The sequence below is a fragment of the Halichoerus grypus genome, chromosome 11, assembly GCF_964656455.1.
Source record: "Halichoerus grypus chromosome 11, mHalGry1.hap1.1, whole genome shotgun sequence".
In the NCBI taxonomy this organism is placed as follows: Eukaryota; Metazoa; Chordata; class Mammalia; order Carnivora; family Phocidae; genus Halichoerus; species Halichoerus grypus.
In genome coordinates this window covers 24,472,123-24,486,418 of record NC_135722.1, presented here as the reverse complement: position 1 = coordinate 24,486,418, position 14,296 = coordinate 24,472,123, and the positions used below count along the sequence as shown (strand labels likewise).

Here is a 14,296-nt window from a genome sequence, read left to right as displayed (position 1 = left end):
CCCTACGGGTTCAATGTTATCCACTTTCTAAATCAGCTTTTTTTAGACTAAATAACATGAGTCCCTAGCCCCCACCCATGCACCAACATTTTTTATGATTATTAATCACTTTCCTACAATGTGTCATTCAACTTCTAAGCCATCCATTAGGTCGGCAAATGGGAATTGCTTTAATAAGACCCCTCCCCTCCAAAGAACACCTGAGATACCCATTTGAGAATTTGAAAAAATACAAGCAGACTTCCACCTTCAGCCTTCTGGGCCATCTTCATAGTAAATATAACGACTAGGTGGAGGCAGTCAGAAGACAAGCAAATCCCAAACTCATATGGCTCTGGTTCTATGAACAACTAGAGCCAGTGTTTCTCGAACATTTACTGTGCTCTGGATTCTGTCCTAGGTGCTTCTCCAAGGCCTTGGCTGCCCCATCCCATTGAGTAAGAGCAACAAATAATAACAATAATAGACTCATGTGTCGGTGCTAGGCTGTGTTTCAAGGGCTTTCCACAATCCTGTGGGATTGGTACTCTTACTGGCTTGATTTTATGGATAAGAAACCTGAGAGTCGGAGAGGTTAAATGAGTTGCCCCATGCCACACAACAATAAGTTCTCAAAACCAAGCCTTCGCAGCCCCTACCCTTGTTTATGTGGACTGCACCCATTGTCCCAGCCCCACAGACTAGCTCCAAAGTTCAAGCAACCTTCCCTCCGCCCTTCCTCAAGCATCATGCCAGAGGAGACAGGATCTACCTCCTGTTGAGGAGGTATAATTTCTGTTTCCCCAAATAAGAGATTAAAGTTTATGGCCTTGGCAATTCTAGAGGGAATGGCCCATAATCATGAATAATAGAGGCTTTGTCTCTACAACTCCAAATATCCAGCGGCAAAGTGCACAATTCCGACTTCACACTGTTTCCAAATCTCCAGATGGTTGGCAGCATGAATAGAGCTGGGCAGAGCCCAGGCTTCTGGTCATAAAGGCATAGATTTGAATATTGTCTCTGTCTGTCTTACTAGCTATGTGACCTCAAGCTAGTTATTAAACGTTCCCGGACCCCAGTTTCCATTGCTGTATGACTAGAAAAGCAGCTGCATCGCAGGGTTTTTGTGCAGATTTCATGAAATTATACGTAAAGTGCCTGGCGTTCAGGAGGTGTCCAATAAATGGTAGCCCATTTCCCTTCTTCCCCCACCCTCCCCCTCCTTGTTGCCCCATGAGGCTCTGCAGCTTTGCTTCCGTTAAGCAATCTGACTTCTAGATGTGCAGCAGTAGGCCTGTGACCGGACAGAGGAAGTATTGCATCAGGCTGGGTGGGGGGAGGCAGGGATACCATCAAGGTCATGCTCTTCCATAGAAGACCTCCTGCGTTCGAATCTTGAGCAAGGTTACTGAGAACCCTTGCAGTAACAGTGAATAGCTTTCCTTATGTAGTTAAGCCTCCTATGTCCAGAGTTATGTGGAAGTTACCCAATGTTAACTTGGGAACCAGACCTTGCTGGTGAAAAAAAACTGAAGGATCACAGCACAAAGGGTTAAGATGGAAGAAGTACAGATGTTTATTATGAATCAGCTTAAACCCTTTATGCCTCTGACAAAGTAACCAAAAAAAAAAAAAAATCATACTGATCAAAGGACCAGTACGGCCTTACACGTCTAGAATAATGTTTCATTTTTCTCCGTCCATGCAGTCAGAACCCTGATAAGGCCAACAAAGTATCCACTGGGAGAGGAAGTAATGGGACTTGGTTGAATACACAAATCAGAATGATTTATAGTCATCATGTTCGTGGTTTATCTAAGTCCACAGGAACTGCTAAAGTGCCTAAAAAAGGCAAACATTGCCATCTCTTAGGATGAGGAAGGAGAATTAGAACTTAGGAGTCAGACACCAAAGGGCTTGAATCCCAATTCTTTTATTACTTGCTGAATAACTGGGGCAACTTACTGAATTTTCAGAGCGTAAGGCTCTCTTCACCTGCAATGGGGGACAATGCTGGCCCTGGCATCCCGGAGTTGTGACCACAGATTCTCAAACTCAGCTGTGCATCAGAACCCCCTTGAGGGCTTATTAAACCACAGATACTAAACCCACTGCTAGCCTTCTCCGACTCGGTACATCTGGGGTCAGGCTGAGAATGTGCATTTCTAACAAGTTCATAGGTGATGCTTTTGCTGCTGGTTCAGGGACTCACTTTGGATGGTTAACCATCAGTCAGATGAAACATGCTCAGTCAGACCATCCAAATCTGTTGTGATGATGTTGACAGTGGTGACGACAGTGAGGATGATTTGAGTCATCAGAGCACCTTCTCATGTGCTTTTTTAAAATCATTAGGTGTGGGCAGAAGAAGAAGCTGGTGATCAACAACGGCAACGGAACAGTGGGGGACCGGAAGCCAAGCGGAATCAACGGAGAGGCCAGCAAGTCTCAGGAGATGGTGCATTTGGTGAACAAGGAGCCCTCAGAGACTGCAGATCAGTATATGACAGCTGACGAGACGCGGAACTTGCAGAATGTGGACATGAAGATTGGGGTGTAACACCCACGCCGTGGTGACCTTGGAGAGAAACGGCAGTTGGAGACATAACCATGATAAGGAGCTGGGACACTTCACAGATGCAATGTGCTACTGATTGTTTCATTGAGGATCTTTTTTTAGTATAAAATTTTCTACTCCTTTTTGTTTTTTGCGTTTTATTTTTTAAAGTCAGGTCCAGTTTATAAAAACAGCATTGCTTTCTGAAATAAGGGCCCAAATGATAACCTGCAAGAATTTGACTGCTCCAGTTCCCACCTAGAAGCCTCCACCCCCGAGGGCATGCTCTGGATGGCTTCTAACAAAAGCCACAAATACATCTTCCTGATCCCCGACCTTCCCTCCACTCCCCCTCCCAGGCAACAGCGGCCAGCTAAGGACATGCCCCAGGCCTAAGAGGGATTGGTCCCTGGGAGGATATTTGAATGGGTCCACATCCCTCCTCTCCTCCTGCAGCCCAATCCCTGGGCATTTCTTTCCAGTGGGGTATGGGATCAGAATGTACTGGTTACACATCCCCTTCTACAGACCCCCTGGAAATTTTTCACATGCTTCTGGGAAATACCCAAAAGGTGAAGCTATTTATCTGTAGGAAGCTATTTATCTGTGTTTTTGAAATATTAAACCCTGGAGGTCCTTTGATCAGTATGATTTTTTTTTTTTTTTTGGTTACTTTGTCAGAGGCATAAAGGGTTTAAGCTGATTCATAATAAACATCTGTACTTCTTCCATCTTAACCCTTTGTGCTGTGATCCTTCAGTTTTTTTTCACCAGCAAGGTCTGGTTCCCAAAAACTCATCAGGAAGATGTGAGAAAGCCCTCCTTGAAAGTCCATCTCAGAGCCACTAAGCGCCCCGCGCCCCCCCCCCCCCCCCCCCCCCCGTTCAGGCTCACTCAACCAAATCTCAAAGAGAATCAAGGAAGACAGCGCTGTGCTATCTCTGGGGCTCCAGAGCTTTCTCCTGTCCTAGCACCAGAATTGTGAGGGGAGGAACCTCAGCTGCTTTTATGTGAGAATGGCCACCAGTTCTCTGCCCTGAATGGCTGTGAAAAGTCACATTACATTGCATGACCTACCATTTGTGACACCCCATTTATAGACACTGACCCTGCGAAGTGATGTCCAAAAACAATATGGAAGTACCTTTTGACCTCTTGTAATGAAAAGAGAAGCCAATGGAAATGAAAGAGAGCATAGACAGTAGCCAACTGATTGCCACAGGTTGGGGAAGGGGGAAGCAGCTGTGTAGATCCTATTTGAGTATTTTTATGACTGTATTTGTTTATACTTTAGCGAGCCAGCTGTCCCCGACATAGTTGCTACTCAGGGTATGTTAAGTGCCTGGGAAGTCCCTCAGAAGGTTACAGGGCTTTCCACCCTTGGAATCTTAGCACCAGATAGGCAGGTTTATGGCCAAATAAGAGAATAATGGCTTTATCCCTTGCTTGGCAAGTCCTCAGTCTTTATTCATTAGTTCAGAAGTCCCATTGGTCCTGGAACTTCCAAAGATGATTTGTAATAGAAGAAATTGAATCTATAAACTAAGGACTCCTATTAAATGAGACTGCTCTCCTTATGCCCCCATAAAAAGTCATCTGTTGCCTAAACTGATAGGTTTAACTGGTGATGTTGCTAAGACCAGAGAGAGAGAGAGAAAGAAGAAGAAGGAGGAGGAAGAGGAGGGGGAGGAGGAGGAAGAAAAGAAAAAGAAGAGGAGGAGGAGAAGAAAATAGGTCCCACATTAGTCAGGGCTGGGCTTATACATGGGGCGATTATGAAGGATCTATTTTTAAAAGAGAGGCCCACTTTCTGCACTCATTTCCAACTTCTGTTCTCCCCTATCCACCCTCATAACCTCCTCCCAATCATGATCTTTGAAAACTTCCTTCTCTTCTGTGAACTTCATTGGCCAGTTCCATACCCAGCTGTCTGGTTTTCTTTTTATTTTCAAGTGGAAAGAAAAGAAATGGACATCTAGCCACTCCGTTTCATAGCCACTATGTCCAAGTGCTCCCTGCTTTCCAAGAGCTTTCCTGGTCTGCTGCAGACACGCTCACTCCGGCTCTTTAGCCACTCCAGGATCCAGTTCATGAGGGCTATGCCAGGCTCTATTCCGAGATTTTCTTCAGGGTCCTGGATAGTCTTACAAGTCTCACAGCTAGGGATGGTTTTCCTTTTCTAGAGATTTCCAATAAATAGGCTGAGATAGGTGATTGTTTTCTATTTTTAGAATTTAATACGATCTTTACTTTTATTACTGTTGTAGTCCCTCACTTGGATATGCCTCTGTGTTCTCAGATAGGAATGGGAGAGGTCCAGAGCTTCCAGCCCTTGGATGCAATACCCCTCTAATATTGCCCAGAGTTCATGGAATAGGATGTATTCTCTCCCATTTGAAATAATGGCATAGAGAGCTTAAGATGCGATTTTTCCTACAATTGTAAATCTTTTGTGTCTCCTGAGGGCTGCCTTTAAATTAGCACTGGGTGAAAATAAAATGGGACAAGAGACTCCTTCATATCAATATTTTGTAGATTCTAGCCTGGCAGAATGGAATTCTCAAGCAGAACCTCTCAAAGTTTTATATTGAGATCATGATGCCAAGAACTGATTCCATAGCCAATGTTCATTCAATACTGGTACATCAGAGGAGTGGGAGAAAGGAATCTCTGACTTCTCTAGAAATGTCAATAAGAATAAGAATAACGTGGTCCATTTACCTTTATGTAATAGGTATGCCTTTCTATAAATCACTTATGTTGAGTTTTCAAAGAATAGCTCATTGTTCAGCATGTACAGTAACCATTGTTACTTTGATTTGTCACAGCACACCCTTCCTCTGATTTTTGTATATTTATTGATGGACCAGTAGTAACGAGGAAAGTATGATATGTATATTGCCCAGTTGAAAGCACTTATTGGAAAATACCAAAATGCCACTATTAAAAGGCTAAAGGAAACAGACTCTGGAGTCTCTGATTTAAAGGGAATGGAAGTCTGGGAGGGGCCGAGCTGCAATGATCTGGCTGGCTGAGTAATTTAGAACCACAAGGTTAAAGTTTGTGAAGTGACTGAAACTTTACACTCATTTTTTCTAAAAAAAATCACATGGACTTCTACCACTTGAGGGTCTTCTTTGGGAGAAAGTTTAATTTTCTGTAGTAAGTGGCCCACATAGCTCAAACTAAGTAAGATATCTTGAAGTGTTAGTTCTTCAAAAGCTGAGTACTACTCCTGGACTTCCAGGCAAAGAGAGAAGAGTGAACATACTCACCTCCATTCTTTCATGCAGGCCTCTGAAAAGACAATAAAGAGATATTCCAAAAAGGTGTAAACCAAGGGGATCAAAGAGAATGGAAGAAGAGACAAGAGGAACAAAAATTTGAAGCTGGAGAGTGACAGTTCATTGGTAACTGAGCAAATCTGGAGAAGCTGAATCTTAAGCCAGCAGTGGGGAAGTTGAGACAGGTCAGTTGCATTTGTGAAGCAGAACCCGCACCAAAGGCTCAGAAATTGGTAGCATTAGCTACCTCTGGGATGTGCTGGAGAAGATGGGGCTAAAATTAGGAGGATGGCTTTGAAGTCTATTTAAGATGCAGTTAGAACCCCAGGTCTCCCTCTTCACTCCAAGTAGCTGAGTGACTGTTCTTTCCCAATCCCAACCAATGACCATTCTCTGAAGAGGGCAAAACAGAGAGTTTCTGAGGGGCAACAAGGCATATCCGGTTGACATTAGAAATATCATACCGAGAAGTGAAAACATGCATAAGGAAAGTTGAGACTCCCTTGCCTTCTCCCCCTAGCTTGGTTTCCAGAATGCCAGCAGCCAAGCATGTATCCGTCAGGCAGAAGTTCAGTCTTTCTGGGGAATCTGATAAGTCTGAGAGAAAACTCTGAAGATACATGAGCATTCCCCCAAGGAAATGGCCCAGCAAAGCAAGCTGCAGTGAAGATCACATCTCAAGCCCTGCCAGGCACACAGGGCTCTTAGCTTCCTGTAGCTCCCTCTTACACATCAGAAGTAGAGATGATTCACAGAGAAGAAAACTTTTAAAAACATCATTAATAACCTCCTTAAGATAAGAGGAGATCATTTATCAGTGGAACAAGAACACAATGCTAGCATGAAAAGGAACATTGAGGGAATGCCTACAAAAAAGGAGCTCTTTAAAATTCAAACTCTAGGGGTGCCTGAGTGGCTCAGTCAGTTAAACGTCTTATCTTCAGGGTCCTGGAATCGAGCCTGCTCAGCGGGGAGTCTGCTTCTCCCTCTCCCTCCCTCCCTCCCTGCTCATGCTCTCTCTCTCTCAAATAAATAAAATCTTTAAAATAAATAAATAAAAAATAAAATAAAATTTAAACTCAAAAGCACAAAATAAAAAATAAACTCAATAGAAGGTTTGGAAAATAATGTTGAAGAAATACCCCAGAAAAGAGAGAAAAGACAAAGCAAAGGAAACAGAGGAGAAAAGATAAAAGTAGGGAACCATTCTAGGAAATCTAACATGTGGATAATAGGAGTTGCAGAAAGAGAAAACAGAAAATGAAAAGGAAGGATTCATTCAAGAATAAATCAAGAAGATCTCCCAGAATTGAAGAACACAAATATCTAGACTAAAAGGACCAAGTGAGTGCTTGGTACAATGGGTGAAAACGGACTCACACTAAAGCACATCATCTTAAAAATTTATCACAATTGAGGCAAAGAGATTATTCAATAAGCCTCTGGAGAGGGAAGTTTGGTAATACAGAGGATTAAGAATCAGAATAGAATCAGACTTCTCAACAGCCACATAGAATACCATGAAACGGTGCCCTCAAAATTCTGAGAGAAATATTTCCTAGCTAGAACTCGAATTTAGCTAAACCACAAATTAAGAGAAACAGTAGCATGAAGGTGTTTAAATATGCATTGTCTCCAAAACTATCCATCCATTTTCAGACAACTCCCACAGGATGTCCTCCATCAAAACAAGGAAGTTACCGAGAAAGAGGAAGGCATGGGACTCAGAGAGCAAAGTAAAGGGAATTCCTGCAATGATGACAAAGGGAGATCCTGGGACAGCAGCTGCATAGTGCTAGGGATCAATCCATCCAAACTGAAGTACTGACAATAAATGAATGGACCTCTAATTAAGAAGAAAATTACATTTTTGGTTCTAGCAGTTAGCTCTCTGTGCATTAAAAACCACTCCAAAAATGCAGTAACTTAAAACACAAACATTTATTATTTCTTGGGAGTCTGCCCATTGACTGGGTGCTGCTGCTGATCCAGGCAGAGCTCAGGGGGGCATGATTATACTCACACATGTGTCTGTGGTTAACAACAGGTCAACTAGAATCTATGATGGCTTCATCAGGCATGGCTGGGAAGATGGAGGGTGGTCTCCTCCTATGTGTCCGTCACATGCCCTCAGCTGCCTGATCTAGCCTTGGCAGGGATCCAAGTGATGGTAGATGCCCACAAGGCTTCTTGGGGCCTAGACCCAGAATTGGTTCTCTATCATTCCACCATATACTACTGACCAGACAGATCGTAAGGGCAGCTTGGACTTAAAGGGTGGGAAACAGATTTTACCCCTGAATGGGAGGAGCTGCAAAGTCACATTGCAAAAAGTGTGGTTACAAGGAGACCAGTGACCGGGGTCATTAGTGTAATCAATCTGTGACTGTTGGTTGAAAGATGCTTGTGCTTGAGGGCACCTCTCATGTTTACGCTTAAGTACACACACCATCTTGGCCATGTTGGCAAGACCATTAATTTAGAAAACCGTAAACAACCTCATAAATGCCGCGTTTATTGGAAAAGGAAGGAGCAGGGCCCTGTGTGAATCTATGTTCCAGAGATTACCCGATACAGTAGAAAGAGCATGAGCTTCGGAATCAGACAAACCTGGGTCTGAAGACTGACTCTGTCACTTAACTGTGCAACCCTGTTCACACGTCTTAAATACTTGGAGTCTCAGTTTTCTTATCTGTAAAAAGAAGGACCATGAAAACTCCACAGGGCCACTCTGAGGATTAAATGAGGTAATAGTACCTGACAGGGTCTGGCCTACATCAGGTCCTCGAAAATACTAATTCCTAGGTGAATATCAATTCATCTCCCTTATGCACACAGTAGGCACTTAACTTCTCTCTTCACCATCCCCTCCGGTTTCCAGAACTCTAATCAGCTTTTAAGCTCTTAACTTAGGATGCCTGGAACCAGAATATTTTGGACTCCAAAGCTCTTCGATTTTCACAGAAAGGTTTTTTGCTTCCAAAGCCAGACTAAAGAGCAAGCAGTCCCGGAAGCCTATTAGCTGGCATCCTTTGATGAAATCTTGGCCATTCAAGCTGTGGCTGTGGATTAACCAAAGTTACGGCTCCACCGACAGCTTTGATCAAGATTTCCAGAAAGTTGCCTCACCACGCCCCTCCCCAGGCCAAGCCCCTTCCCCTCCCAGTGCCACCCCTTTACCTTGTCCAGGTGTCATCGACACAGGTCTTACTCTGCCACGTAATTAATTGGCCCATGGGCCTGTCTTTTCCACAAGACAGCAAGCTTGAGGGCAGGATCCGGCTCTGGATCTCCAATGCACAGCAGAAAGCCAAGATCAATAATGTCCTCAACAGTTACCTTCTACGGAGCGCTTACAGATTCCTGGATTTCACCTTTGAGTCGTTCCTATAACCCATGAAGGAGAATTCGTGTCCTGTTTTTAACAGGTGAGGCACCTGGGGATGCAGAGAAGTTAATTATTGTCCCTAAGATACACAAGTAGAAAGTGGTAGAACCTGGAATGGAGCTCAGCTCTGTCCAGAGCCTCTGACCTCACATGCTTTGTTGCCTGTAGTCAGAAGTTTGGTAAATTGAACTTGTCCAAGTTAAGAGGTCATCTTCGAATGCTGTAAACCAGGTCAGCATGCCCTCATTCTCTGGGCCTAGTGGGACTGAGGGAGGCTTCCAGAAACCACAGGAAGGGCTTGGGAATGAGTAGGTGAAGGTACACTCACCATTTAGGCCATATTGGTGATAGAATTAATTTAGGAAACTGTAAACAACCTCATAGATGCTGTGTTTATTGGGAGGGGAAGAAGCAGGTCCTATGTCAATATGATTTTTGCCATGCTGCCTGGGCAAAGGGTCAGGGGAGCAGGAAGTCTGGCCGAGCCATCCTTCTTTCTCAATAACCAGCACCCCAGACTCCAGCCCCATTCCTTGCCTGTGTTGACATCTGGGCTTCAACACCGGTAGTTTGCCCGTCAGGGCTCCCCATAACCCGCCCCCTCAACCCACTCCCTCAGGCTTCCAGACTGTTTGCCTCATCATGTGATGACTACTGTTTTCCAGAAGTCTAGTCCAAACCACTTCCTCTTTCCTCACTCCCTACAGAAGAATGGCAAGAACCTCAGGAAAGGCAGCTGAAGTTGAGTTAGAAAATGGCTGTCTTTAAAAGAAAATTCTGAGTACAAATCTAACCCTACCCCTTACTCCCTGTATGACCTTACGTAAGTTTTTGAATGGCTCTGGGCCTCGGTTTCCTCGTCTGTAAAATGGGAACTGTCATTATTACCAGAAAGACAGATGAGCGATTAAATGAGATAATATATGTAAAAATGTGTGGGATATAGCAGATGTACGTAGGTTTTTTTCCCTCTTTCCTGCCATCTTCAACATTTTTCTCATGGGAACACATAGTAGGGACCTAGATAGACTATGAACCATGGTATGGGGGAAGTCAGGGGTATTCTAAGAATTTCTGAGCCCTTCCCACCCTTCCAAGAATTGGGGTCCTAAAAACCCTCCCACTCTGAGATTCCCAAACACCCATTAGAAAGGAAAAGAGGTTCTCCCTCCTGTTTTCTGAGGAAGGGTGGAGCATTCAGGCTTATTACTATCAACATCTTACTACACGAAGACCCCGCCAAAGCAGGGCTTCAGGGTGGCTTTTAAATGAGGAGAGAGAGGAGAGGGGGTTGAAATTCTAGGGGCCTGGCTCCAGAGAGCCCGGCCCACACCTTGGGAAGGTTTCCGTGGAGAAGTGGAGAGACAGGTTTTCAGCGGTAAAGGCTTACAGGCAATTCAAACTTCAGGCAAGGTTACTAGAGTTCAAAAAGAACTGTACCTTTTATTTTCTCCTCCTCCAAGGATTCTTTAAATCTCATTAAGAAATGAAGAAAGAAATGTCAGGAAAAGCTGTCGGAAGGATAAAAATAGAATTAAGAAGAGTGCAAAGAAGAGCAAGACTTGAACAAAGGTAGTGAAAGCAAGTTAGTACTTATTTAATAAGGCCTTTCTGTATATGGCAGAGAGAGAAATCCTAAGAGGTATGAAGTCATCCCCAAAGAGTCCCAATAAGGACAGCGTCTCTCCTCTAATTCCCAGTGAGGCTGGCTGGCGGTGCTTCCAGGACAGGTTGGACTGGCCACGCTCAGCCTCTCTGCTCTTCCGCCCTCTGAAGCCAGTCTCCGTGGGTCCTGGGATCCAGCACCTGCAGCACCATGGGGTCTGGCCTGGGGGGCAGAGTCATTGGCAATGCTGGGCTCCGTCTAAGGGCAACACCAGGCTGGGATATCTCTCAACAGGACATCTCTCAACTCCCTGACCCTCTGTGGTGGATCACTTTCTCCTTCAGCAAAATTTCGAGCTTTGTGTAAAACCTAATCAAGAAAAGTGCTACGTGTTCATCTGGCAAGCCAAAAATGGGATCAATGGGAATCTTCCCATCTGGGTTCACATCCTTTGAGATATTGTTACTTTCCCTGTTATTTAACCAACTTGTTGGCCTTCTCTGGCCTGTTGATAATGCACCCCCTAGTGGATGTTCCAGAACATTCCTCTGGTCCCTGGGGGAAATTGGGTCCTGCTACCTGACTTCGGTCCTTGACTCCTCAAAGTAAAGCCAGCAAAAAGAGGGTGAAGGTGGATGTCCTTGCACCAAAGTCTTAGTGTAGAGTGGGAGTGGAACTGGATCGCCTTCATGGTGGGAAAAGGATCAGGGTACAACTGATGGTCCACATTTTCTTTTTAATCAATATGTTGTTTTGAAAAGGATTCAAAGATCATAAAGAGAAGGAAATATTAATTAGTTGCCATTTAATCATAGTACCAAATACCTCCTATGTGCTGAGCACCGTGCTGTGTGCTGGGCTCTACATCTTCATGTGAGAGACACAAACAAGTGAGTAGAGTACCTTCCATGACAGGGGATGCAGAGAAGGGTATCTACCTGCATGGCTAACATTGACTAGGTGCTTGTTATCTTCCAGACGCTGTTTAAAACCTGCTGTGCACGGTAACCCAGTTAAGTGATTTAACCTCTCTGTGGTTAAATAGATCATAGAACATAGCCCATAGAGTTATCAAAACTAAACGAATCAATATCTTAAGGCTTTAGAGCAGTGCCTGGCACAGAGCCCTACACAAGCATGTGCTACAATAGGAAAACCAAAACAGGACTCAGGAGATCCACATGGAATAAAGTACTTTATTATCTTTATTTTACAGATGGGGAAACTAAGGCACAGGGAGTATAGTCCCTCGGTAAGTGACAGAGACAGGATGCCAACATGAACAGTGTAGAGCCGGGGACTGCTCTCTGAACCCCTACACCGTACTGCTTCTGCTCCAACATACTGATCCTTTTAATGGGAATGATTTTCAGTACAGCTTCCGAAGAGGGCTAGCATCAGTGTTGATGAGCTATTAAATGAGTCTCAAAATCATCTGGGTCTTTAAAACGGTTTATGCCCATTAGTTGGTTCTAAATGCAGCACATATTAAGTTGTCTGTTCGGTGTTTGGGGAAAAGTTCAATTCTATACCAAATTTTGGCTCTATTTGATTTGGAGTTATTCCTTTGGCTACATGGATTTGTTGAAAGAATCTAGGGTTACTCAAAAAAGAGATTGGCTTATTTGGTGTCTTTTTTTGTTCCGTAAAAAGAATTTAACATTAAAAATACAAAATTAGGGGCGCCTGGGTGGCTCAGTCAGTTGAGCGCCAGGTCTTGATTTTGGCTCAGGTCACGGTCTCAGAGTCCTGGGATTAAGCCCTGAGTCAGGCTCCAAGCTCGACTGGGAATCTGCTTGAAGATTCTCTCTCTCCCTCTCCCTCTGCCCCTCCCCCTGTTTGAGCTCACTCTCTTTTTTCCTCTCTCCTCTAAGATAAATAAATAAATCTTTTAAAAAATACAAATTGAATGATCTACTCCATTTCTAGAAAAAGGTAAATAGAAAACCAAACATCTGTTTTCTGCAGAATTCTTTATTCCCCAAAGTTTTAAGCTGGAGATGTTTTTTCTTCCAAAAAATATCCTCTAAGTTTGGTAACCAGCTACACAAATGAGCTGAATTTCAAATCATATCAGTCTGACTGGATAAACTCATTTCCTCCTGCTTCCAGAATTTAGAGAAACATGATTTGAATAAGATGTTCTTTGTTGTCCAGTAAGAGTAAGGTGTCTGATAAATTACCTTAGCCGTAAGGCAGGTGCAAATGCTCTTCAGGCATATTAAGTCCAGGGTATTCATTCTGCTAGGAGAACTGTCAAGATGAGTGGAGAAAATAGTATTTGTTATTTAGGTCAAGACGGGGGTTCTGCAGGAAATTAGTCCCAGAAATGATGAGGTGTGTTTGATTTTAGGTAATTGAGGGGAAACCCAGCCACCACCTAGGGTGACAATCTCTCACCAAGTTTTTCCTCCCATCCCTCCAGTTCTCAGAGACAAGGGCTCACTTCTGGGGAATCCAGAGGACATGGAGACAGAGCCCATCATTCTCTGTGGCTCAATTGTAACTTGAAGAAGGAGAAAATCAATCGACATCCAACAGGGAAGGTTGGGATTGCTGAGGGAAGTAGAAAGAGCCGAAAGGGGCAGAGATTTGATTATTTCTGTGGGCAGGGCTGGCGGGCACTGGGAGAAAGGATTGTGGTGATATCAGAAATAGATGGGGTTCATGGAGGAGAGATAAAGAACAGGAATGAAAAGAAGACAGGGAAAATCCTAGAAATGTGCCTCTCACATTGCCCACCCCAGAAGGAAACTCTCTCTCTCTCTCTCTCTCTCTCACACACACACACACACACACACACACCAGCTTGTATGGTATGGGGATAAGAAGTTAGATCAGTTCTACTTCTGAAATCAATTATTACACTATATGTTAATTAACTAGAATTTAAATAAAAATTTGAAACAAACCAAAAAAAAAGGAGGTAGATCAAGTCCACGATATCTCGTCTCTCTCTCCCCACTCCATTCTTACAATTGTGTAAGACTTTCAAATAATCAGTAGCTGGATATATAACCTTCATAATAAGCATCGTGTTTCCTGCAGCGTCCTCTGCACCTAGAGGAATGCCCTGGCACATAGTAGGTGCACAGTGATACATGCTGAGTAAAGGCCCACATGAATCATAGAAAGAGGCACGTCTTATATGGCAGAAAAAGAGGAATCTGATTCACTGGTTATATTTTGGGCTTTTCCAGAGTATCTGAATGAGGAAATGATGTCTGGTTACTTCCAATCCGAGTCATAACCTAGCATTAAGCTGGGAATATATCCCCCAGGCCAGCTGCTAAAGATTTAGCACAATGTCACCAAGATGTCGAAGGGGAGCTGGCCAGCTAGCGGGGCAATGGTGCGTATTAGAGTTTCTTACACGATGGTCGATCTATGCAAGGGATGTATGCCAGGCAGCTTAGTGCAGACTTGGCACTGCCCGCTGGAAGGGGGTGCAGCATGCACAATTGCGCCATTCGAGAATG

General features: G+C 43.9%; 1 protein-coding gene across 28 annotated transcripts in view; it reads left to right on the top strand.

Moving 5' to 3' along the window:
- The window catches only part of CD44 (CD44 molecule (IN blood group)), an 84,679-nt gene extending 81,403 nt beyond the window's left edge, over positions 1-3,276 (top strand). For 27 of the 28 annotated variants that reach the window (XM_036106796.2, XM_036106804.2, XM_078058205.1 and 24 more), the window contains one exon: positions 2,338-3,276. In XM_036106796.2, coding sequence (XP_035962689.2) covers positions 2,338-2,542 — 205 coding nt within the window. In that variant the 3' untranslated portion in view covers positions 2,543-3,276. The remainder of the gene's footprint in view (positions 1-2,337) is intronic. The other variant, XR_013442370.1, reaches the window with a different exon arrangement.
- The last annotated feature ends 11,020 nt before the right edge of the window (positions 3,277-14,296 follow it).